Source organism: Ochotona princeps, chromosome 14 (genome assembly GCF_030435755.1).
Source record: "Ochotona princeps isolate mOchPri1 chromosome 14, mOchPri1.hap1, whole genome shotgun sequence".
Taxonomy (NCBI): domain Eukaryota; kingdom Metazoa; phylum Chordata; class Mammalia; order Lagomorpha; family Ochotonidae; genus Ochotona; species Ochotona princeps.
The window spans coordinates 42,148,186-42,175,589 of record NC_080845.1 but is presented as its reverse complement, the minus strand read 5'-3'; the positions used below and the strand labels follow the sequence as shown (position 1 = coordinate 42,175,589).

At 36.5% G+C, this 27,404-nt stretch overlaps 1 protein-coding gene across 1 annotated transcript in view; it reads left to right on the top strand.

The window, feature by feature from the left end:
• FOCAD (focadhesin) overlaps positions 1-27,404 on the top strand; it is a 266,859-nt gene that overhangs the window by 112,149 nt on the left and 127,306 nt on the right. Inside the window, exon 14 of the mRNA XM_058672241.1 lies at positions 946-1,072. Coding sequence (XP_058528224.1) covers positions 946-1,072 — 127 coding nt within the window. The remainder of the gene's footprint in view (positions 1-945; positions 1,073-27,404) is intronic.

Genomic DNA, 27,404 nt, shown 5'->3' with positions numbered 1-27,404 from the left:
GGAGGAGAGACAGAGAGGAAGATCTTCCATCCGATGTTTCACTTCCCAAGTGAGCCGCAACGGGCTGGTGCGCGCTGATCCGATGTTGGGAACCAGGAACCTCTTCCGGGTCTCCCACACGGGTGCAGGGTCCCAATGCTTTGGGCCGTCCTTGACTGCCCTCCCAGGCCACAAGCAGGGAGCTGGATGGGAAGTGGAGCTGCCAGGATTAGAACCGGCGCCCATATGGGATCCCGGGGCGTTCAAGGCGAGGACTTTAGGCGCTAGGCCACGCCGCCAGGCCCTACTGACATTCTTAATGGTCACTAGGTTCAGGAAAGGTTAAATATTAGGCTCACTCACACAGTCTATTGATGACTGACTTATTCAGTGTTCCTTTTGGTTACTGTCTCATGATCTGGTGAATTTTTCCAGTTTTGAAAAATTATTTTCATTAGTGGGACAGTATAGCAATACAATCCTATCAAGAAATTGCATCATTATCTTTACTATAATAGGTATAATCATCTCGGTATCATCCTGCCATCAGTCAACTTTGGGTCTCAAATTTCTCCTTTCATAGTATCTGATAAAAAAAAAACAGTCATTCAGGAGGAAAGCGCAAAATCTTAAAAAGGTAAATTGGCTCCATGTATCATTATTCTAGATTTGAGTTTCCTCTCAATTCAAAATTTGAATCTGTCATTTATTGAGAGTAAAGTCCATTTAAAAATACTTTCCTTCTTTCAGTACAATTTTTGCCTTAAAACTGTGCATTAAATCATAGCAGGAAAGGCAATTGTGCAAATTTTGACAGAAAACCATATGCTGTTGATAACTGAGACCCAGCACCTAATGGGCAGAATGGTAAATATATGCATTAATGCTTTTTGTTCACCTAAAGGATCTGGTAATGATACAAACTCTTTGGCTTTAATTTTGTTGTTAAAATGTTGTTTCTTGTAGACCATATCAGCATGGAGCAGATATGTTGGCAGCCATTTCTCAGGTGTTAAATGAATGCACTAAACCAGACCAAGCTACCCCAGCTGCTTTGGTGTTACAAGGTCTTCACTCACTCTGCCAAGCTGAGGTGGGTATTCTTGAAAATATTTTACAAGGCATAGGGCTCCAAGGATGTGAGATGATATTGAAGTAACTGAAAATCTGCCTATTCATATCTGGAGTTGTTTTTTTTTTCTTTCCTGAGAAAGCTGAGCAGAATTTCAACCTAGAACTGTTAATTATATTTGCTTCTTAATTTTGTGATTTGAGAGCCCTACAAGCAGTTGAGGTGAAGAAATTAGCATGGATTGATTCAAAGGCACTTTTTTGTAGACATCAGAAATTTTTGTTCACCTGAAGATTAGTAAAGACTTCTTTCTATTTATTAAATTGGGTTGGATGGGCAGGGTTAGAAAAAACTTCTAAATAATTTTTTTGGACTTTTGACTATTCTAAAATTACAGCATAGCAGAGAGAATTTTTGCTGGTTTAGTGACATGTGTTAATTACATCCAAGATTACTCACTGAACTAACCAAAATTTTTGACTCAGAAAGTATGTAGAGTAGTTTTTTTTTTTTAATGATTGACAGTAAGCAAAATTGTTTTAAGGTTATGGATAATTATGATTCATCATGACTGTGAAATAATGACATGCTAATAATGATATTAATGTTAGTATCAGTAGCAATCATATTAGAATATAGCTCCTGAAGCTATGCTAGGCATTTTTTGTGTGTGTTCCTCAACCACTTTGTCATATAGACATTAACACTGTTAAAGATGAGGAAAATAGATCTCAGAGAGAAATTATTTGTTTATTCAGGATCTTGGTATGATAATAAGCTTATATTCTTTGAGGTGAATATTTGATTCAGCAACCATTGAATACCATAGCTAATCGGATAGATATTTTACATGCCTTTTATTTCTTTCTCTTGCTTAATGGCTTTGGTTAAAACTTGGTACCTTAGTGAGAAAACATCCAGTCTTTCCTCCTTCAGTATGTTGTTTTCTGTGGGTTTGTCAATAGTGGCTTTTATTGTGTTGAAGTGTTTTCCTTCTATATCTACCTAATTTTTCATTGTTTTAAAAATCATGATTGGCTATTATATTTTATCGAATGCCTTTTTGTGTTATTGATGATTTCATGGTTTTTATCCTTTATTCTGTTGATGTAATGTGTCATAACTTTGGATTTCTGTATAAATCCTGTTTGTTTATGGTGAATTATCTCTTTACTAAGTCTTTTTCTTAAAGAATATTTTAGTATCTCTGTTATTTATTTTTTCTTTCTGGTGATGTATTCTTGTCTGGTTTTGAAAATAAGGTAATGCTGGCTTCATAAAGTCAGGTTGAAAGAACTTACTTTTGAATTATTTCCAGTAATTTGGGAAGAATTTAGTTTGATAGAATTCAGCAGTAAAGCCATCGTGCTCCGGACTTTTTTTGTTGGGAGATACTCTGTTATTGATCTGACTTTCTTGATGGTTATTGGTCTGTTTGTATATATTGTGGGGTTTTTTTTTTGGTTCAGTTTTGGTTGATTTTGCCTTAGAGAATCTATTAATTTCTCCTTGTTTTTCAATTTATCAGCACATTATTGTCCATATTCTTGATTCTTTATATTTCTGAAGTATTAATTGTACCTTCTCTTTTTTCATCTCATTGTATTGGTTTGAGTATTCTCTTTTTTCTTGATTAATCTGTTTATTGGTTTATCAGTTTTGTTTATCTTTTCAAAAAACCAGCTCTTCATTAATCCTTTGTATTATTTTTAAAATTTCCAATTCTGTTTCTTCTCTGATTTTTAAGTTTCCTCCTTTCATTGAGTGTTCAGAAATAAGTTGTTGAATTTGCGTTTATTTTTGTAGTTTCCAAAGTTTCTTGTGTTATGAATTTCTAGTTTTATTGCGCTGTGGTCAGATAAGATAGTAAATATGATTTCTGTTCTTTAAAGTTTGTTGAGAGCTGTTTTATGACCAGCCATATGATCTCTTCTAGAGAATATTCCATGTGGTATTGAGGAGAGCAATTCTCCAGCTGTTAGATGGAATGTTTGTAGATGTTTGTTGGGTCTGATTGGTCTAGGATATGATTTATCTCTGCTGTTTCTTTGTTGGTATTCTGTCTGGGTGAACTGTTTATTTCTGAAAGTGAAGAGTTAAATTCCTCAAGATGTTCTCTTTCTAATAAAAGCTGGTAATTTCCTTAAATCTTTTTTTCACCAGATAGACATTTATAATGAGACAATATTTTTAACCATTTACAACTGTTTTATTATGAACAATGCTTATTTCCTAATTATTTTTTTATTTGTCTTTCTTGTCTAGAGAATAAATTGCTTTAGTAACATTTACTAGAGTTGAATACGTGCTTTGTTTATAGATCTTATAAATGGCCTGAGTTGTGGAATTTGTTGAAACTTGTTTTGGTTGTAAAAATGTTGGTTTTAAATCTTTAGTCATGAGTAACTTTATGTTAATCTATTTAACTAGAAATACACTATGTTCCTTAGAGAGATCTTGATGGTGATAAGAACATTTTTTTAAGGCTGTCCAAGTTTTCTGTATGTATTCATTATTTATGAAGCTATTGCTGATAGGTATTAAGTGTAAAAGTTGCCAAGAATAGTTAATTCGATGACTCTTGCCAATCACTTACTAACTTGAGAATAATCTTTTTTTTTTTTTTTTATTGCCCAGCAGCCTGTTCACAGAAGGTAGCTTACATTCTGTGAGGCCATGTATTCTCTTCTGATTGATATCACATGTGAAGTGTTGATACAAGAATTTCAAGAATGAAAATACTTAGCATAGTTGTAAGTTCCTTTCCCAGGTACACTTGATAGTGTTTCTCTTTAGATCCTTACGTATCAAATGTAATTAGGAATTAGGAAAGATAGCCTAACACAATGGAATAAGAAATCAATAAGAGAAAGAAATTAAATTGAATAGCTCTATCTTAAGAAAATATCTCTGTTGGAAAATTACCCAAAATTAGATTTTGCTGGACTTTCACAATCTCTTGTAATAGTAGCACCTTTCCCCCTTGACAGTGACCTCTTGTTTGAAAGCTGTGACCATGGAATTTGTTTTTGCTTGAGCCAGATTAAGCTTGCAGTTATTGCTGCTTAAGTATTTATCATTGTCACCATTAAGAGAGTGATTTCAATCTAAATGCCAGCTCTGTCCCAAGTAAAGATTATGTCTTCACTATGGATTTTTTGGTATTGTTTTTCCAAACAAAAAACAAAGAAAATGGTCCTATAAATCTTGGCTGGCCATAAAGATGAAGATATAGTTTGGCAATTTTGAATGTAAAAATAAAAATTTATTCTTTCCTGAACATTATTAATATATTGAATTGAAACATCAAAATATTCTTTTTAAAAATCACAGCTAATTATTTTGGCTACATAGTACAAACCTGAACATTTTGTGATAGAGGAATTATAAGAATACGTTTTATAGTGAAGGCATCGTTAAGTCATAAAATCTCTGTATTTAAGATTTCCTTTTATTTTATTTTCTATTTGAAAGGTATGTTTGCAGAGAGAGTAGAGACACACAGAAAGCTCTCTAATTTAAGTATCATTCCCAAGCTCACATGACTCACAAGCCTATATCAAATCTAATGTTCTTTGTCACTCCCAGACTGTCTTCCTTTGAAAGTAGTGGGTATCGAAAGTAGTACATTTCTTTAAAGTAAAGGCTTGTTATTTTCAAAGAGAACAATTAATATTTTTACATTCTCTTGTCCTTCTACTCAGTATTCTCATCACAGTTAACCACATACCACTTCCATTTACTTCAATTTTCTTCTTTCCAAATTAATACTGAATGTCTCTGAGAAGTAATATTTTCATTTTTATAAAGGTTTAAGATATAATTCATATAACATAAAATTCATGTTTGACATTCATAATTCATTTTTTTACAATACCAACAAATTTTTGCTATCACCACCACAATTAATTTTAAAATATCTAATCCCTCACTCCCCCCCAAATCCTTTGTATTCTGGTATTCCACATTCCATCTAACCCTAGGCAAGTAGTAATCTATTTTTTGTTTCTATGTATTTATTTTTTCTGGACATTCTATATACAGAATCATATCATACTGTCTTTTCCGACTATCTTTCTTCACTTAATGTGTTTCCAAGGTTCATCCATGTTACATGTCAGCATGTGTTAACACTCCATTTAAAAAAATGGTTTGAGGGCAGAAAGCAGGAATGAGAGAGAAAGAGAGGAAAGGAAGGAAAGGAAAGGGAAGGGGAGGGAAGAAGACATACTAGCTTATCTACTGGTAAATGGTCACTCTGTCCACAGCTGGTCTGCGGGCAGATCCAGAACTCAGAACTCAATTCAGGTTTCTTCCCATGGTCTGCATTTGTGGAAAGTTGGAATCAGGAGCCAGGAGCCAGAGCCAGGAGTCAAACCCAAGTACTTTAATGTGAGACATGGATATCTTAACTGGCTTCTTAAAAAAAAAAAACTCACCTCACTAGTTAGTTTCTTTATATTGCTGATATATATTACTGTATATTCTGTATAACTATAGCACATTTTGTTCATTCATGAATCCATAAAAATTAAAATGGCTTTTCTTTCTTGGCTATAACACATAATAGTACTATAAATATTTGTATACCAATTTTTGCGTACACAATTGAATTTTCATTTTGGGTGGTATATCTCCAGAAGTGCTATTGCTAGACCACATAGTAACTCTGTTTTATCATTTGAAAAACTTCTAGACCGTTTTTCATAGTGGCCATATCAGCTGTGTGTGAAGGTTCTAACCTGTGAGTATCCTCACCAACACTTGTTTTTTTGCAGTTTTGAAGAAAGTATTGCAATTCTAGCAAGCATGCAGTGGTATCACATGTGAGTTTTATTTTCACTTTTGTGATGGCTAAGCACACTGAGCATATTTATCAGTTCTTACTGGCCAGTTTTATTACCGGTTGGAGAAATGTCTGTTCGGATCCTTCATATATTCTTCTCTTCATGGATTTCACTTACTTGGTAGTCAAGCTACATTCGATTCCTGTAGAAATGATGAGTGAAGTAATTTGGCCTTGAGGCTTCTAAGTAAGGATTACTGGAAACTCATAAGCTTGATTTATGGTTCTTTCTGTAAAAAAGAGAGCTCATCACACATACGGATGATGGATGAATAAACATATGGTGTTCTTTGCCACTTTTTTCATGTGTAGTATTTTTATATTTGCATGAAATTAACACAGTGTTTTCATCTGGAGAGCTCTCAGAGATGCATCAATAATGCTTGTATTACTAAAAATCTGTTGATTGTTTCTTTTTTATTTTTAAAAAAATTTTTAGGTTTTTTTTAAACTGGAATTTTAAAATTTATTATTATTATCATTTTATGATACAGTTCATAGGATCCTGATATTTCCCCTATCCCTCCTCAATTCCCCCCCCACACCTTTTTCCTCTATATCATTACTAAAGTATAGTTCTTCATACACATACATATGTCCATCATTGTGTGCATGGACAATGACAGAGTTCAGCATCCTATTGTCAAGATACAGTAAACAGTTTCATTAGGAGTCCATCTTTGTCTGAAAGTAGAGATGCATACTGCATTGCATTGTATCCCTACCTGTGGATATGTTAGTCTCCATTTCACAGCTACTGTACATCCCCTTAAATGAAAAGTCACAATGCAAAATCAACAATAGAAAGAAAAATAGAAATATACAATGCCATGAAGTTAAATGACATGTTACTAGATATGACAGTCTCTATTGCACAGCTGTTATACATCCTCTTAAATGAAAAGCCACAAAACAAAATCAACATCAGGAAGAAAAAAAGAAATTAACAACACCATGAAGTTAAATGACATGCTACTGAATGACTAACGTGTAGCTGAAGAAATGAAAAAGAAAACGAAGAACCTTCTTGAAGAAAATGATGCTACTGTTTGATCTATGAGTCATTGATTTAATCAGAAGAAAGTGTGTTGAACAGATGAAACTAACAAAAACAAAAACATCAAAGTGTATGAGATATAGCTTCCACTGATTTTTGTTGGTGAACTGTATCTCTTCTAGACAACAAATAGATGTGTTTTGTTTTTTAATCCAGTCTACTACTCTGTGATGTTTGATTCAGTTTAAGCCAATTACTTTCAAGTTTAATATGTATGGGTGGTAATTTGGTCCTTTCATTTTGGGAATGAGTTATTCATTGGTTTAGTCTTCTGTTGTCATTTTACTGGGATGTTCTTTACATTTGCCTTTGGTTTTGTTCGGTTCTATTCCTCTCCTTTGTCAAGAGAACATCTTTATCATTTGTAGGGCAGGTTTGGAAGAGGCAAATTCTTTTAACTTTACTGTGGAAGATTTTATTTCATTTTCAAAGACAAAAGAAAACTTTGCTGGGTATGTTATCCTGAGCCAATAATTTTTTGTTTTTAGAATCTGGAATATGTCACTCCATTCTCTTCTGGCCTATATTGTTACCTGTGAGAGGTCTCCTGTAAGATTAATTGGCATTCCTTTATATATCAGTTGATTTTTCTAACTTGCACATTTCAGCATCTTTTCCTTATGTTCAACTGAAGAGAGCTTGATGATCATGTGTCTTGGTGAAGGTCACTTTTGATCAAGCCTGTTGGGAGTTCTGTGGCCCTCCTGGATGTTGTTTCCCAATTCTTTCTCTAGATTAGGGAATTTTTCCTTTATTATTTCACTAAATATATCCATAAAACGAGTTTCTCTTTCTGCATCTTCTGGGACTCCCATAACTCTTATATTTGGCCCTTTAATAGTGTCTTGCAATTCTTGAATAATTTTTGGCCTGATGCAGCTCTGCTTGCAGCTTTTTGTTTGTTTTCCCCTGGTGACAGGAAATATCTTATACTTTTGAGAGTCTTTCTTCTGCCTCCTTCATTCTATTTTGGAGACTCTCCACTGTACTTTTAGTTTGCTCTGTGTTCTTAATTTCTGATATATCAGCCTTGATTTGCTTTATTGCTATTTCTTGTGTAATATATTCCTTCAATTTTTTTGAACTCTTGTATGTGTTTCTTATTGCTGATCAGAAGCTTTAAAATGAGTTTTATGAATTCTGTATGCCCCATTTTCTCTATGTCTGCCTCAGTTAACTCTGAGGTTGGCACAGGGTTTCGCTCCTTTGCAGGGGAGTTTTCAGTAATATTCATTTTGCCTTTGTGTCTTCTTTTGCTCTTGATCATTGTACTTCTAGTTATCAGATTCTTCTCCTTGGGGCAGGTTTCTAAGCTGTGTCACGCACAGGTCTATAGTTTGATTGTATGTATTGCAGTTGGGATGTGGCTCTTTGCTTGCAGCTGGTTGTGCCACTCCCTGCAGTGAGTTCCAGGTCTAGGTTCTTATGTTAGATTTCCACCATGGTCTTTGTAGCCCCAGCTCCTGGCTTATCATTCTCCACCTCCTGTGATACCATGCTGAGGTTGCACCATTGTTTCTGTAACCTTTCTGACACTTGTGGTTGAAGCAGGACCCAGTACTAGGGAGACACCAGGTGTCCTGTATAGCTAGGTTGGTGTTGGTGCTGATCTTGCTGGCACCTGTTGGATGTTAGGTCTGGGTGCCACACGGACCTATTTTGATGCATATGATGCCAAAGTTGGTATTATTTTCCTGCGGGACCAGTGCAATCCACTGAACTCAGTGAGTTCTCGTGAGGTCAGCACATGCACAGTTCACGGTTGTCCCTGCAGTCCTAAGCTTTTGCTGTACTGTAAAAAATGATGCCTGATGTGCCACTACTAGAGTTTTTGATCTGCTGGCCATCAGTTCTGAGGGCTACCGAGACCTGTCTTGGGTATAACCTGTAGAATGCTGCGTTGCTGTAGTTCACTGAGTGAAAAATGAGTTCACTCCCAGCTTGACGTATGCTCAGTCCTTTCCCTTGCCTTTGCCTCCTTAGGCAGAATGTCACCCAATTCGGCTCTAGGGGCTGACTGGGCTTTGAAATCCACCCTGTTCTCGTACTGCCCGTCTGGGATCTGCTGCTCTGTCTCTGCTCCTGGTTAAATATAATGGATCAGCAGGACGGACGGTTCTTTGTCTGGGTTTACCTCCCAAGCTCACAGTGAAAGTCCCTTCCCACCTGGTTGCTGGTGGAGTTCAGATCGCTGTTAGCTGAATGCTGCTGGAGTATCAGTTACTGCAAAACCACAGTGTCCACTGCTTTCCTGTGTCTGTCAGTCTCCAGGTACCCCTCTGCTGTTTTTCTGTCCTCTCCTATTTCCTGGAATGTGCCCTCTCTGCTTCATCCTGATTAAATGTTTTTCAGTCTGTGTAAACGTGTCCTTACCCTATTTTGCCATTTTGGTTCTCTGATTGTTTCTTACATATTAAGCTATGTATATTATAGTCATTATGCTTATTAATGTGTTTAATAATTATGAAGAAAAGCCCACTCAGATATGTGATATTCTTTTCTTCTGGGTGATTGACAAAGATTAACTAATTACTTAAGGTCATTTAGCTAAAATATAGTAAAACCAGCAATCAAATACAATCTTTTTGTGTTTCATAAGTATGTATCTTAATCATTAGGTGTTTTTGTTTAAAGCCTTCAGCATTGCTATGTTGAGGTAAATGGACATGCTGAGATGATTTGTGTTTGTTAGTTGTGTCTGTGTTCATTTGACTTTGTCATGAGATATTACTAGAGAAAACGCTTTGTAAACATGCTATTTTGACCATCTTAGAATGGATTTTTTAAGCTACAATACATTAAATCTAAGTGTTTTTCTGACTACATGATTATATCTTATTTTGTAAAAATATTGAAGTGTTTTTATCCTATTTACAAGAATTTTTGTTTTTTATGGTATTTTTTGGATTATAAAAAAACTATCATCTCACAGAACTGTTTTCATTTTCTTAAAATTTTTCTTTTTAATGTGGAACTTTATTTTGTTATTTGTTTAATTTATTTTAAACAGAAACATAGATATAATTAGAGACAGAGCAAAGATCTTCTGTGTGCTGGCTCATTACTCAAATGCGTGTAATGGTCAGGATTGGGTCAGATAGGTGTCTGGAGCCCAGAACTCAACTCAAGGTTCTCATATGGAATGTCTCTTAGCAGACATAAAGAATGTTGGTGTCTCAAGCAGTATATAAGAAGATGAGTCAAATGCCTGTGTTTGTAGAAATATCATTTGTTACTGGGGAGTATGGGTCAGTGTTTTTACCAGTGCATTGAATTCAGGGCGTCATTTCTTCTCATTGTACCTATTCTGATTTTTACCAGGAGCCCAAAAGGCCTTGTGCCCTAACAGTTCAGATTTTTATGAAAGACCGGTAAGTTTAAATAGGGTATGTTCCCCTATGAGGAAATTTGCCCCATGTAAACTTCACTTTGGGGCTTTGGAAATGATGAATATGAGATGGGAGCTACTATTAGGCACTGGCCATGTCTTGTGTGGGGCACTTATTACCTTCTAAGCCAGTAAACAGAGAACACATAAACTAAAGCCTCTTACAAGAATAACCCACTGAGAACATAACCACAATGTCTCAAGACCTCCCATGGGCCCCACCTCTCAGGGGTGATCATTAAATCAGCTCTCCACTTATAATCAACCATTGACATCAAGACATTAGGGTTTAAAAGGCTAAATGAGTTTTATGGAGAGAGGTTCTACTCAGCTCATATAATAAGGATAGAGTATTGATGGTTTGACTTTCTCTTATTCTTGTTTCCTCTCTCTCTATCTCTTTCTCTGCAAAACAGTGTGTACTATATGATTCATGTGTCTATGGTACATATTGTATGATTTAAAAAATAGGGTTGTATAGGGGCTAGTGCTTTGGCCTAGTAGGCTAATCTTCTGCCTGCTGCACTGGCTTCCCATATGGGCACTGATTTATGTCCCAATTGCTCCACTTCCAAAAGGGTGGAAAGCAGTGGAGGATGTCTCAAAGTCCTTGGGTCCCTGCACCCACATGGGAGATCCAGAAGAAATTCCTGGTTTCAGACAGGTTCAGCTCTGGCCCTTGTGGCCCTTTGGAAAATGAATCAGCATATGGAAGATCTCTGTCTACGTCTCTCTATAATCTTGCCTTTCAAATAAAAAATAAATTTTTGAAAAAATAATTTATGCAAATATTAGAAACATTAAAAATCTTACATAAAAAAGCAATTCCATATTCCTTAATTATTCCATCTCAATCTCTCTGTATTTCTTGGCATTAGGCAACTACTATCCTACATTTCTCTGTATATTTACCTATTTGGACCAATATGTGAACTTTAAGTACTGGGTTAGTGTAATGTTTTTCAAGGTTTATATATGTTGCAGCATATATTAGCAGTTCATTCTTTTTCTATTCGAGTAGCAATGTATGTCTGTATTAAATTCATTTAGCTAATTGTCAGTTGGTAGACATTGCATTGTTTACATCTTTTTGGTTATTGTGAACAATGCTGCTATGTACACATGTGTACAAGCTTTTGTGGTGAAATGTTTCATTTTTCTTAGTGACAATTTCTGGATCATGTGTTAACTAAATCATTCACCAGACAACACCAGGAACCTGGCAGTGCCATGAATTGTCACCTCTCGCCTCCCAGGGTGTGGATTAGTGGGAGAAGCAGGCAGAGTAATGAGTTTAGGTACTTCAATGTGGGATGTGTGTATCCCAAGTGGTGTCCCAACTTCTGTGTTAATGGTCTTCCCCAGCGTTTTCCTTTCAATTTTCTCTGAGGCATTTGTTGCTTTTCTGCTCAAAATAATTGCATCATTGATGTTTGGTTGTTAGGATGTTTCAATATATACCCAATTTGACGAATAGTAATCCTCATTGTTTTAATGTTTATTATAATAAATTCATATTCTTATATAAAAATGAGTAGTACTTAAATAGCAGTGTTTGAAAACTTACACCCATTTTGCTTGATTATCTTGGGGTTACTATTTTAAAAAGTAAACCCAACACTAAATAACAAAATACAAGTACGGGTGTCTACACTTTACTGATAAGACAGGAAGGTGTGGCCATACCTTGCCTCATCTTCAGCATGGCAGTGACTCAGCTCTTTGAGGAGTTAAGGTCAACAGCTTCCTTAAGATGACTGGTGCACTCAGTTGCTACAGTTTTCTTGGATTTTTAGATGTACGTAATGTTCCTGGCCCACGTAGTCCTTAGAAGTGCGCTCTTTTTTCTAACATTAAGTAATTTCAGATTATCTTCATAACATCTGTCCTTCCATTTTCCCTAGTTGCTCTTCAGAGGAGTTGCTATATGAATGGTGGTGAAAGTCATGGAAAAATGTCAATGTCGTTAGTCATTGGGAAACAGATACACCACTGGAGTCACTAAAAGAGCCTAACAGTACTCAGGAATAGATGAGAAACAATTTAATTTGATACCTCATATTATGGGCAGAAATGTAGTGTAAAAAAGTATTTGTCAGCTTCTCATAAAAAATGAGCCTAATCCTATCATGTGATACAGGAAATCCACTTCTGTATTCTTTTTGATGTAAATGAAAGCATGTTCATACAAGCATTGTACAAAATTATTCATTTCAGTATTATTAATGATAGCAAATTGAGACGCAAACCAAATTATTCATCATCTGACCAACGAGTAAAATTTATCTCACAAAATTTTATTCAGCAATAAAAGAAACTGACTTCTGCTACTTGTCCAAACATGGGTGAATCTTGGAAAATGTATCCAATAAAAGAAGCCAGGCACACAAAAAAATCAACCTATCCCTTTTTTAAAAATGAAATTCAATAGTAGACACAAACTGATTCAGGGGATATTTGACACTAGATAGACTAGAAATAAAACACATTTCTGACTGTAGTTGTAGTTGCATCATTCTTTGCATTATTTGTCCCAGGTAGCTAGGTGATGATTTAAATTGTGACTAGAGATGTAGAAGTAAAATATGTCAATGAAAATATTTAAAACTTGATTATATATAAAGATTAAATATTTTAGATATGTTGAGGAAAATATATATAAGATAATGTCACTAGAATATTTAAAAATACACATGTGACTCAGCAGATTTCCTTGCTTGGAGTGGTAGATGTGTATATGTGTATGATTTTTCAGGATTTTTCATACTATACAAAACAGTAAAACAAAGATATAGAAGTGTTTTTTATGTCTGTTACTGTGTTTGACCTCTGGTATGCTTTATGCCATCTTAAATTTTGCACTAATGTTATAATTTAGGTGATATCACCAGTGATTTTAGAAAATATGCATTTCCGTATGGAAGGAGATTTTGAATATTCTTTGATTTAACTATAATTCTTGTGCTTTTCCTACTGTATCATGTGTCTGCACTGATGTGAAAAAAGCAAGAGTGTACTATGGGAACAGTTTATATTTTGCTGCTTCAGCCATTTATTTGCCCTCCTGTGCTGTAAATGACAGTGAATGAGTCATAATATTTTAAAAAGATAATGCTGTGTAGGAATCAAGTAACATTGCTTCTCATGTTTCAGGGAGGAAGAGGATTTCTGCTCTAAAGAAATTGTCCGAAGTCGGAAGGGAAACAGCTTAGGGCATGTACAGAAATGAATCATTGTACTTGAAAAGAAGTCTTATTCACTCTTGACGTTTTTTTTTTTTCTCTTTTAAATTCTTAGGATGAGAATGTGAGGCAGTGCTAAAGCCCTGTGTTTTCTTAATCACCTATGAGTCTGTTGTAACAAAAATTAATAGGCATTGAAGGCTCATGAAGAAAAGCTCTTTCATCTTGCCCAGCTCCAAAAGAGTGTTATATTTTCAAAGCAGTGTATTGTACAGCCAAGCAATAGATAAGGAGGGGAGGGGTCTTTCCTGGGGATTCTTGACCGCTGGAAGAGTTCATCTCAGGCCATTTGTCACAGCAGTGATTTCCCCGGAAATACCCTGAGCCAAGGTTATAGTTTGGCCACGCCATCCCCTTCTGTTTATTTATTTTCTGAAATCATGGTGGAAATTAGTTATTTCTGCTTTTTCCCATCATCCTGGACTCTATCTGAAACTTATCTTTATAAGCACCATGGGGTAGGAGCTGTTTTCAATGGGACTCAGTAGGTTTGGAAGATTTCAGGGGAGTTAGTGTGAGATAAAAATGTCTGATAGAAATCCTGTAGTGTGTGTGTGTGTGTGTGTGTGTGTGTGTGTGTGTGTGTTTTCAGTCTAGCATGGAAATGTGAGTCGTTGATGGCTGGCTGGTTTTCTCAGTTGTGTGCAGCAAAGCTGCTGTCACCTACTGTGGATTCAGTGTTTATTACGTTCCTTGACCTCTTTTGTTGTTTTTCTGTTACATTTATTGGGACTTTCAAAAGTGGATTCCCTGTCTAATCATGCAGAGGGATTGATTAAGTTCAACTTGGTATGCATTGGGAACTGAATTGTCTGGACGTTTTTGAACTGAGCTTGACATTAGTTGTACTTGCATATTTTCTGATGCCTTCAGTTCTTCCTGGGTATGAAGACTTTTAGTACATTTGTTGAGTCTGTTTACATGCTGAGCTTTTTTATGTACTATACAATGACTCTTTGCAGCCCAAAGTTGTAATTTCGTTTAATTTTTAAAAGAACAGCAGGAAATTACCTTTAAAAAATCTGCGGATATTATAACACTTATTTTGTCACCCTGCAAGTACATTTTTAATTTTTTTTTCACTTGTGAAATAGAGTTTAACTGACTGTATTATGCTTGTACAAAGGATATTGTTCAGCATGAACAAACCATGCATGAAATGTGCAGATAAATAAAAATGTGGACTTGTTTATTAATTAAAAGGAGTATAGCTTTCTACTATCCCTTAATTAGGTTTTTGATTTTTTAAGAGCTCATTTGAGTAGTGTAGTAGTTTGAGCGCTGCATCAAAACTTGCCATAAAAAACTTTAAGGTCTGAGATTTTGAAATTCTCCCACTTCTTTTTGCTGATGTCCTTCATTTCTCTTTCATTGACTCTGTGCTCTTTACTCTTCCTGGTTTGTTCAGAGCCTTGAAGGCACTACTATAAAAATTTTACAATCTCAACTTTAGAAGTTAAAGCATTCAGGATCTCACTCTGCCATTGAATCATGTTTTTTTTAATGTTTTAAAAATTTTTGCTTGATAAGTTTTTTCATTTGAGCCATAATCATGATCCCTGAAGATTTTTAGCTAGCGTGTATAGTCCATGACCAAATCTGAATGCTCTTCAGGGAGTCGAGCCGTGAGTTTCTAGCTCTCACTTGCAAACCCAGGACATTCTTTTGAAGATCAAATGAGTAGGACATTGGGAGGGTTTTAATGATGCCAGTTAACATCAGAGGAGCTGAGCTCAGTGGTTGCAAATTGTGCTTATCTGAATAAATGCCACTGAACTGGAGATAATGGCATGACAAAATTGATGCTAATTATGTGCTATTCTGCCATTCCAGTGAATAAAATATATTGATTTAAGTGTATACAACGGGTGAATTTTTGTTTGCACAGTGGGGGTGGGAGCTCAATGGAGACATAGGATGAGGGGAATCACTGAAGGAATTAGATAGACTAAATGGCATTCATGTTTTGAAAGGCTTTTAGATTTTGAAATGTGATTGAAGGCATTTAAAACTTTTAAAGAAATTAATAGGCGAATTTAAAAATTATTCAGTTGCTCGACATATACGCTTAAATAACCTAGAATCACACTTTGTCAGGAATGATGGTATTCTCTGTGGCATTTAAACTCAATCTGTGCTATGTAAATATGTCCACAGGAAGAGGAGCACCTCAGTCTCCCTGCCTAGATTAAAGGGTCATTAAGAATTTTGTTTCTAGAAAATCCAGTGATTCTATATTACATTTATCCCTGATTGCATATTTTGCTATTTCAAGTGAAAAGAGGTTAACATATAAGATAGTTGGAATTTTCACAGGAAGACTTTTTACTGGTATTCCTCAACGCCTCACTGGTATGTGTACAAACCTAGAAGCAGCATCTAAAAGTTAGTTGACTGTCATTCTAAAACCTTTTTAATATTTACACTAGTTTTATACTAGTATATAAGTATGTGCTAGTTAACTTGTGAGATTTCAGCAACCTTATACCATACAGATGTCACCATACCGTGGTAGAACATATTATGCCTTATGTTTTGTATTGCACAGCAAATAAAGATGTTCTATAGGGTGACGTTCCTTTTGCCCAGAGCCATGATACACTGCTTCCACATACGTAAATGATCATTTGTGCAATTTACTTATTTATACAGTTGATAGAATCATACGACTTTGATAGGAAATGGTAGAATTACAGGTCCTTTATGTTTATGACCCTGTTGCATTTCTTTATACATGTAATTTCAGTCAGAAACTCTCTTGTGCATGTCCAGCTCACCTTTTCTTTCCAAGTGATGGGTTTCATAGAAAGATAAATGACAGTGTTTTCCAATGTGTAGGTAAAGTCTTCCAGTGTTTGTGGATGTCGTGGACTACGGAGTCAGTTTCCAGAGATGAAGCCTAGAATCTATCTTTTAATAAGTTCCCCACAGGTCTTAGTACTCAGTTAAGTCAATAGCAACAGTCTCTAAAGTAGCTTAGGCAGAAGTCCACCTTTTGGATATGGAAAGAGAATATTAAGATAATTCTTATTTGCCTTTTATCTTAGAAAGAAGAGAAATTGCCTTTGCTAACATCTAATATTTAGATTGGTTATTTTCTCACTTACACTTGTATTAGTGGACCATGTGTTTGCTACAGTAGCCAAGTATCCTACAGAAAGAGTGAGACTTTCTATGATAAAGAATATTTGTAGTATCACCTCATTCTGTTAGAACATGCCCGTCCATTGTACTTTATGCATATCTGTGAAGTAAATTTATATGATACATATATGCATGTGAGTATACAAATTACTACTCTTTTACCAGCTATGTAATTCAGGTTGTGTATTCTTTTTTTTTTTAAAAGATTTATTTATTTTTGTTACAAAGTCAGATATACAGAGAGGAGGAGAGACAGAGAGGAAGATCTTCCGTCCGATGTTTCACTCCCCAAGTGACCGCAACGGCTGGTTCTGTACCAATCCAAAGCCGGGAAACAGGAACCTCTTCCAGGTCTCCCACACGGGTACAGGGTTCCAAAGCATTGGGCCATCTTCGACTACTTTCTCAGGCCACAAGCAGGGAGCTGGATGGGAAGTGGAGGTGCCGGGATTAGAACCGGTGCCCATATGGGAGCCCAGCACGTTCAAGGCGAGGACTTAGCTGCTAGGCCACCATGCCGCCGGGCCCTAGTTGTGTATTCTTATAAGGTTTAGCTGAAGCACTGTAACTTTGCTTTATGGAATTTCTTTATGTACATCTAAGAATATATATGAATTGTTTTTGTTTTTAAATTATGTAATAAACTTTTTGTGGTAACTTTGAAAAGTTTAGTGGTGATATTTTACATATCACAAAATTCTCACTTGCACGTTGATTTTTTTTTTTTTTTGGTAATTTGTTCACCTAATTGACCACAATTCTCCAATTCTGGAGCACTTTTTATCATTCCTGTTGTAAACTGAATGATGATTTGATGATTTCCACAATATCCAGGTTCTAGATTCAGGAATCTATAAATGTTACCTGTTTGGCAAAGGAGGATTTCAAGAACTGTTTAAATTAAGAATCTTGATATGTAACTATTATGAATAATCTGGGATGTATCTAACTATAATTCAAAATTGTTCCTCTAAGACAAAAAAACATTTCAACACAAAAGAGAAGGAAAATGATGTAGAAATTAAAACACAGCAAGAAAAGGTAAGGCATGTTAAACAAAAGTGTCATAATTTAAGGAATACAGGTGCCCTCCAGAGGCTGGAAGAGGCAAGGAAAGAAATTCTCTTTTACAATGTCTAGAAAGATCTTTGATTATAGCCGCTTAAACTTCTTTCCAGACTTTGTTTCTAGAAGTCAAAGGGAAGGTACTCACATTGTTCTAAGCCACTTTCATTACATGTCATTCTAATTGGGGTATCAATTTCTCTTATGAAATTGTGTTGGTTGTGCAGAGCGTGATTGGCCATAACTAAACTCCTGAAACTTTCAATTTTGTGTTACAGGTGAGCTCTGTACAAATGGTAACCTATACAGATATTATTGATTTTGTTAGCATTACCTGAATAAAATTATATTAAACTGTATTTTATGATTTTTTTTTTGGTAACAAATTTAATTCTGCTTTCATGTAGTGTTGGGCTGTGGGTTTGTTAAGAAGGTGACCTCCTCAACGGAACTTGAGCTGTGGTTATGCATCAAGGTGAAGGAATTCACCATGGGGGAAGGGTTTGGGGTGAAGGGCGGGGGAATCCCAGTACCTACGAAATTGTGTCATGTAATACGATGTAATTAATGAATAAATGAATATTAAAAAAAAGAAGGTGACCTCAGACTTGTACACTCAAGTTGGCATTTGTGGGTGTCTCTCAGAGAGTCCTGTCTAGAATGTGATTGTTTTCATTGTTGTACTAGAGCACTCTCCCCTCGGCTACAGATCCCAATCACTCTGTTACATCCATATCACTCAGATTTCTGAGGGTTGGAACTCAGAAGTCATTGCAGTAAAAGGCATATTCTGTGTTTGTATGTTGTTTCTCCCTACCTTGCTTCTTTATTACCTTGCACAGCATCAAAGGAAATTTCCACGTTTCTCCCTCTCTCTCCCTTTCTTTCTCTTTCTCTCTCTACATGAGATTTAAAACCAAACCCAAGGAGGGTGGAAGGAACCAGTTTCCTGTTTCTCCTTTTTCATTTTCACTGGACTTTGTTAGCTTCATTCCCAAACTGTTCTAGCAGTCAAAAGTCCATCACATAAACATGAGGATAAAAGAAAGTAAAGGAGAAATGAGAGCTTTTAACATCTCTGTGCTTCTTCCACATGGGATGGTGACTTTTCCCAGACATTATGGGAATGCCATGGCATGTACAGCTGACTTTATGGTTCAAGTGCCAAATGAATACCATAGGTTTTCCACAAGCATCTTCACAGTAACTTTGGGAAGTTGTTATTTGTATTTTCCTTCTTTGTTCAGATAAGGAAGTTGAACATCACTCAGCTAAATAGTGGTATAGGTGAGATTGAAACAGAGCTTTGTCTAATGTCAGAACTTCTTTGATAAAGAGCATTATTGAGATAAAATTCACATATATAATTTATTCATTTAAAGCATACATATAAATTGTTTTAGATTATATACAGTTGTACAAGAATTTTTGATATGGCTGGGCATTTTCATCATTCCAAAAAGAAACTGTACCTTCTAGTCACCCATCAGTGCTTCCATTCCCCATTCACCTTTGACCTACACAGTACGCAATCCTTGTCACTATAGATTTTTGTGTTGTGTACATTTTATAGAAATGGAATTATTCCATATGTAGTATTTTGTAACTAACTTAATTTATATAATAAAATCTCTTAAAGTTTCTTCCATACTGTTACATGTTAAGTTTAAATCATTATGATGCCACTCTAGATTATTTTCTTTGAGACCATACAGAAAACTCCTTAGTTCATATGAATGAAATTTTCCGCAGCTTTGTAAAATATTATTTTATTGATGTGTTTTTATGTATTGTGCAGTTGTCACCAGTCATATGAATAGTTATTAAGATAAGAATATTTCATCATTAATTTCTGGCTTATTCTTAGGAAAGGAGGGGCCCTAGTCATGTTTGCAATAAGGATGTACAAAAACCCTTGGAATTATATTGAGCTTTCCATGTATGGAGGAAGAGGTTTGGCTCAGTTTTTAAAATAGGAATAGTGTTGTCAGCTTCCACGTATTCCCATAAAACAAAATATAAAGGGGAAAACAGAAAAAAATATTATTGTGAAACAGTGATCACTTGGGAAAATGTCATTTTAAAAAAATATAGTACTTTTCCATGTCATGAAAATAAACTGAAAGATATAAAGAAGTATAAACAAACTTTTTATTTTATAGAAAAATTATTAAGGATCATGTGCATAAAATATGTGTATATTTTCTTTGAAATATGACCCAAATATTCTGCGTAAGTGGTAGGAAAGTAAAAAATGATGGATAAGGGAAAGCAGATTAAAAATCACCTGTGGGATAGACATTTGCTACAACAGTTAGGATCCTGATTGGAATGCCTACATCTCATGTCAGAGTGTGTGGCTCAAGTCTCAGATCTGCCTCTGGTCCACCTTTCTGCTAATGCACATCCTTTCAGTTGTCAGGTTATGATTCATAAAGTTTGCTCCCTGTCTCCCACTTTGAGATTCAGACTAAATTCTAGTCTCCTTGTTTTAGCCTGGCCCAATCCTGGTTGTTGTGGACACGTGGGGAATAAATCAGTGGATGATAGATCTTGCTGTAACTGTCTCTTTGCTTGTGAAATAATATGGAAGATAAATTATCTTTTAAAGTCATGTATAAACCATAGAGGTGCAGAAATGTTTGGCCCAGCGGTTAAGATACTGAATCAGTGCGCACATACTGTGTTAATAACGTACCTGGTTTCATATCTCAGCTGTGTTTCACAGTCAGTTTTCCTGCACTGGGCACTATGGACAGCTGCAGGTGATGACCCAGGTGGCTTGCCCATGTTTGCCACGTGGGAGGCTTGCATTTTGTGGCCATAAAACCCAAGCTCTGTTCTTGACCAAAATAAGAAAGTTCTGTTCTAGATACTTGTGTACCAATATGTACAACTCAAGCATTAAATAAATTTACTTTGACCGGATTATCTTCACATGCCAAGCATGGATGTTCCCATTTGTAAGAATGGATAAAGCTTGTTTATCCTTGCAGAAGCCTTTTTTGGGGTATCATTTTTGATACAATTCACTGATTTTCTAGAACTAAAGAACAAAGCTTGTAGGTTGTATTTTAGTTTTTATTTTCGTAAAAAGGAGCTTGGCTGATGCTATAGGAAGTGGCCATTCGTATGTTTTCTCCATATTATTAGGAACTTGGGATGTATCTTGAAAACTGATCATCATCATTATCTTCCAAAATATTGAAATATAAAGCATCTGGATGATTTTGATAACTGTCCACATTGGTTACTTAGAAGTGTATTTGTGGAACTCTGTCTTTTGTCAAGTGAACTGAATGTAACAGATATTGCTAAAAGTTTCATGTTGGTAGTTTAAAATATGTTGGTAGTTTGAAATATTTTTGGAGCCTCTAAAGTGGCTGTTGAACTCATTGATTTTCTTTTTTTTTTTTTTGGACATAAGGTGTTGAGTTTTCAATGTGAAATAGAGCAATCATAGTGGTAGATTTAGCTCTTTTTCAAATTTTATGCTGTTAGTAGTTGCTTTGCTTTTAGTTTTGTGACTGCTTAACAAATTTGTAATATTTTTCTTTTGTTTTGTTAGACTCTAATCCAGCCTCCATTTTTTGAGAAGAGAGTAAGGGGTAGAAATCTTTCCTTCTTGTTTCCCTCCTTCCCTTTCTTTCTCTCTTCTCCTTCCTTCCCTCCCTTCTTTGTTTCTTGTCTGTCTTTCCACTCCCTCCCTTCCTTCCTTTATGTTAGGAATTTTCGCCATTAACCTAAGACACCAGATGCAGTAGGTCACACAGGTCTTTATTCAGAGCAGAAAAGGACCATGGCAAAAGGGGGAAGAAGGAGATGCCCATGGGAAGGCAGTGAAGGTAGAGAGAGGAAGAGAAAAGAGACAAGTCTCCTGCAATAGTGACAGGAGGTGGCTCCAAGAGAGGCCAGCAGGGGTGGGGATTGGGGAGGAAGCAAGGAAGCAGGAGGGGAAGAGAGATGGGGGACCGCTCTCTCCATTCAAGGGGGTGGGTATTGGGAACATGGGACATGAGGGATTGGTAGATGCCGTGGTCGGTGGGACCAGTGATGCGGGGCCACAAGGGATTGGTGAATAGGGCCATAAGGTCTGGTGTCATGAAGTACAATGGATTGGCGGAAAATGCAATATAAATCTAAAGGGCTTGAAGCTTACACAAATGGGGCCTTAATAAGGTCAAGACCTAGGAGAAATAGGTATTTAAGCTGGCTCAGGGTTTATGGTGGAGGGGGTCTCATCTCATCTGGGGGAAAGCAGGTATTTAATGCGTCACCTGGTCTAAAATGCCTGGGTCTAGTCAGTCTCTGGGCCACTGTACCAGTGGCTCCTCACATTTTTTCTCCCTTCCCAGTCCCCTTCAGTCCCCTTCCCTCTCTCTTCCTCCCTTCCTCTCTTCCTCCTTTTCTCCCTTCCTCCCTCCTTTCCTTCCTGATTTTCCTACTGGTTAATTTGGGGGAAAATACAGCACTATTTTCTTGTCAGAGGATATTTTTGACACATTCTTTTTTATGAATTTGTGAGTTCATTCCAGAAGAATGCTTACTAAAAAACCAGAAAATTAATCAGGCCTTCTGCAATAGCTGCATTAGCTAATCCTCTGCCTTCTAAGCACCAGGATCAGGTATGGGTACCCAGTTCATGTCCTGGTTAGCTCCACTTCCCTTCCAGCTCCCTGTTTGTCACCTGAGAAAGCAGTGGAGGATGGCCCAACGTCTTGGGACCCTACACCTGTGTGGGAGACCCGGCACAAGCTCCTGGCTTCAGATCAGCTCTGCTGTAGCCATTGTAGCCATTTGGGGAGTGAACCCAGAAGATGGAAGATCTTTCTCTCTGTCCTTCTCACTGTAGATCTGCCTTTCAGATAAAATTAAAGTAAAATCTTTTTTAAAAAGTTAATCCAGACAGAATTTTGCAAAAAAAAAAAAAGTGAACTCTTTATGTTAGTTTTGATCCTCAAGAGAAATCAGTGGACTTCGCATTAGAAGATCTTGTTCCCCATAGTGAAGTATCTCAGAGCACCTGCAGCTTCTCAGTTGGGAGAGTAAAGGAGAAACCTAACATCCCGTCTACTGAGTAGTGGGTAGCTTGGTAGTAATAACACCTCTCTGTTTTTATGTATGTTACTTACAAACAGTTCCACTGTTGTTCTATTCAGATATTCAAACTTTTGCTGTATGTTTATAGCTGCCAAATAGTTTTTAAAATATAGGGTAATTTAAAGGTCTCTATACTTTTATAAGTGTCATGATATTAGAGTTTGTTAATAGTGGAGGTGCTTTGTCACATCAAGTACAGATTCTTTATTTACTAGGCCATAGTTTGTAATTTGAATATGTTCCTTTACATTCTTTGCCATGGGCAGTACAAACATTAAGTAACTGTAGTAAGAAACCATCAGAAATACTATCTTTATAAATATTATGGAATTAAAAGGCTTTTCTGTTTTTCCCTACAAAACTGCCATGATAATAAACTAATCTTCAATTGAAAGACTGTGAAATTGCTTAAATAAACGTGTGCTAGTCATTTTTTTATGCCTATGACCTTTAACCCCACATTATTGGGATAAGAAAGAATGTTATTTTTCTCATTGTTTCTGCTCCATTGACTGTGTCTCCTCAAACTTCTTTTTATCCTTTATGATTGTGTTTTGGTAACAGAAGCATCCTGTTTTATGAATTGTGTGGGCTAAAAATTAGCTTAAGAGGGCTTCCTTGCCTGATGATGACTTGGGTCCTTTAATTGTGAAAGCAGTTTCTTTTACCTTCATTATGAAAAGGGCAAATAAGGCAGTTTTCATAGCCTAAAGGTCTTTCTAATGCTTTCCTTCTGTTGAAGCAAAGAATCAGGACAAAAGAAGCAGCCTGTCCCCAGGAATTTCTAGAAATAGTTTTTTGAAAGTAAAATTAGGAGATAATTATCTGTTCCTATAGAGCAAAATCATTTTTACCACATAGGAATTAGAAGTAAAGGCTCTGATTCTTCTGGGATTCATTATTTTTTCCATTGATCGTAACAACAATAATCATCTCTTTTTCGTGAATAAAGCACGTTTGCATACAGTTGTCTCAGTATGGCCTTTCCTGTTAACCTTATGCTATATACAGAGCAGGTGTTACCAGTGTTATTTGTATTTTGCAGCTGTGGAAACAGATTGAGAGAGATTAATGACTTTGCCGTAGTCACACAGCTACCAAATGGAAAAGTCTGGGGTTTCTGACTTCAGTTCTGTGCTCTTCTCTGTACAATACACCATATAGGGTCTTCTTGGTTTAGTGCTGCTAAAATTCTTGTAGAAAAATAATAGGAAAAGTGCAATTTTCTCCTCGCAACAAAGATACATAATATAAGCACTTGAAACAAGAGGAATTTTCTCCTGAGTCTCAAACTAAGCAATTTATTCTGAGTCGTTGTATAAAATTAACACACTATAGGTACATAGTATCTAAGTTTCTCATGATGCCTTCTTTCATTTGTTCCATTTTTAACCCTTCCTGTTTCCATATAACTTTTAAGAACCAATTGTGTGGCTGTTTGGCCTTTCTTAATTTTGATAAGTCTGTTTTTATTCTAAACAACTCCATCTATAATCAGTATTCTTCCTGTTTTAATTTAGAGATAGTCTGTTTAGTGTCTAATGGTCATATTTATGATGCATTAGAAGCACATTTGATTTTAATTATCATCTCGGAGGATTAACATATTTTACTGATTATAAATTCTCAGCTTTTTAAAAATACTTTTCTTCTAGTTCCTTTTAAACCTATTGTTCTGATATAATTTTAAACCTGCAGAAGCCTTTCCAAAAGAGTACAGCAAGTTAAATACAGCAGTGGAGCAGTATTTGAGAAGTAAAAAGTAAGTCTGGGTGAGTGTTTGGTGCAGTATTAAGATCCTACTTGAGAGGCCCACAACGCCAGTGCAAGTTTCGGGGTTTGAGTCCTTCCTCCACTTTTTTTTCAGTTTTAAAGATTTATTTATTCTAATTTGAAAGTCTTAGCTGTAGAAAGAGGAGAAACACACACATACACAGACACACACACACACACGCAGGGTTGGGAGGGAGAGAGTGAGAGAGATTAAGAGATTGCCCATCTACTGGTTCTCTCCCAGATGGCTGTGAAGGCCAGTGCTGGCCCGGCCCAGCCCAGAGCCAGCGACCAGGAAATTATTTGAGTTGGCCGTGTGGGTGGTAGGAGCCCAAGCACCCGAGTCATCTTTTGCTGCTTTCCTTAGGGCATTAGCAGGAAGTCGGATTGGAAGTGGAACACCTGGGACATGAAACTAGCACCCATATCGTATGCTAGTGTCACTAGCCTAGGCTTAACCAGTTAAGCCACAGTGCTACTCCTACTGCCTCCACTTGTGATCCGGCTTGCTACCCACCTCCTCCCTCCCTATCAAGGCAGCAAGTGATGGTTTGAGAATTTTGGCTTCCGCCCCCTACCCAGGAGACTAGAATTGAGTTTTGGGCACCAATCCTTTTACTGACCTAACTCCACTATTGTGGACTTTTGAAAATGAGTCAGTGTATAGGTGAGTTCTATCTTTTTTACGTGCCTTTCAAAAAAAATAAAACTTTAAAAGTACTGATAACTTCTATAACAAGAATGATCATTGAAATCAATACTAAATTGGCCCGGCGGCATGGCCTAGCGGCTAAAGTCCTCGCCTTGAACGCCCCGGGATCCCATATGGGCGCCGGTTCTAATCCCGGCAGCTCCACTTCCCATCCAGCTCCCTGCTTGTGGCCTGGGAAAGCAGTCGGGGATGGCCCAATGCATTGGGACACTGCACCCACATGGGAGACCTGGAAGAGGTTCCAGGTTCCCGGCATCGGATCGGCGCGCATCGGCCCGTTGTGGCTCACTTGGGGAGTGAATCATTGGATGGAAGATCTTCCTCTCTGTCTCTCCTCCTCTGTGTATATCTGGCTGTAATAAAATGAATAAATCTTAAAAAAAAAAAGAAATCAATACTAAATGAAGAAAGCCAGTAATGGAAAACTGCTTACTATGTGATACAAATTTATAAGCAGTGTCCAAAATGAGCAAGTTTATAGAGACAGAAAAGTTTTACAGTTTATTTGGAGGGAGAGATAGGGAGAATATGGGGTAGTGACTAATGATTCTGGCGTTTTTTTTTCTAAAATTTGTTGTGACAGTTGTTGAACTTCTGAGTATACTAAAAACTACTCAATTACATGCTTTACATGAACAATTACATGGTATGTGAATTATGTCACAATAAAGCTATTTCTGCAGCAAAAGAAGAAACACAGAATGTTCTTGATATTTTTAGCTCTGCTTACCCTAATGCTGACATCTTCCTTTTATGAATATATTAGAGTTATCGAACTCAAGAAATTAACATTGGTTCCATGCCTCTAACTAAGTTCCAGACTCTTTTAGGGGGAGTTAACTAGTTTTCTTAGTTATGTTCCCGGAATCGATCTAGATTCTACGTAGAATTTACTTGCTATATTTCCAGAAGTTCTTCCAATCTCTGTTATCTATTCAGTATCCTGGCTTTTGTGACCTTCATATTTGTGGAGAATTCTCGTCAGTTAGTTCGTAAAATGTCCCTCAGTTTGGATATATGCAGTGCCTTCTCGCCTTCTCATGACTAGATTGATGCTACACATTTTTGACAATATACCTGAAATAATGTGCCTTTCATGTGTTCGTATCAGGCATATGATGATAGGTTTCATTACTGTTGATGAGATTGGCCCATCGATTGGCTAAGGTGAAGTTTATTGCTTTTACTGCACTGCAGAGTTACTTTTTTTTTTTCTTCCCCACATCAATAAACATCTTGGGAAAATGCTTTGAGACTCTGCAGTTATCCTGTTTGTCATCAAACTTTAAAAAAAAGTTTATTTAAAAGGTTTATTTTTATTTATTTAGAAGAAAGAGTTGCAGAGAAAGAGGGGAAACAGAATCTTCAATCTGCTATTTGAATCCCTAAATTGTTGCAATGGCCAGAGATGGGCTAATCTGAAGCCAGGGACCAGGAGCACCTTCTGGGTCTCCCACATCAGTGCAGCGAACCAAGCACTTGGGTCATCGTTTGCTTCATTCCCAGGCCAGTTAGCAGGGAGCTGGGTTGGAAATGGAGCATCCACGGCTTGAAACAACTGCCTGTATGAGGTGCTGGTGCCACGGTTGGTGGCTTTGCCTGCTCTGTCAGAGCATCTGTGCCACATCCTTAAAGTTTTATACCTAATTTTACTGTTCATCATTAGATCTTGCCAGCTACTAATATCCTTGTTGTATTTACCTAATCCTGATTCTTTTTTTGCTTCTACATTTATTAACTACAATGAAAGAAATTGTTCCTTTCCCTTATTTATTGATATCAATGAGATCTCATGTGTATTTTATGCTATAAGTTGTAATCTATTACAGTTGTTATTTTTGTTCTTCAACCTATTAAGCTTTGGCCATTGGGACCTCTCAACACTGGCTACTTTGCTCTTTCAACAAGCCCACATCCTGTTTTGAATACTGACATTCTGGGTTAAGATACTCTAGACTTAAGTTTTCTCTGTCCCACTCCTAGAAGCAGCCACTTCTTTAAGAGTCATTCTAAAACATCCTTTGAA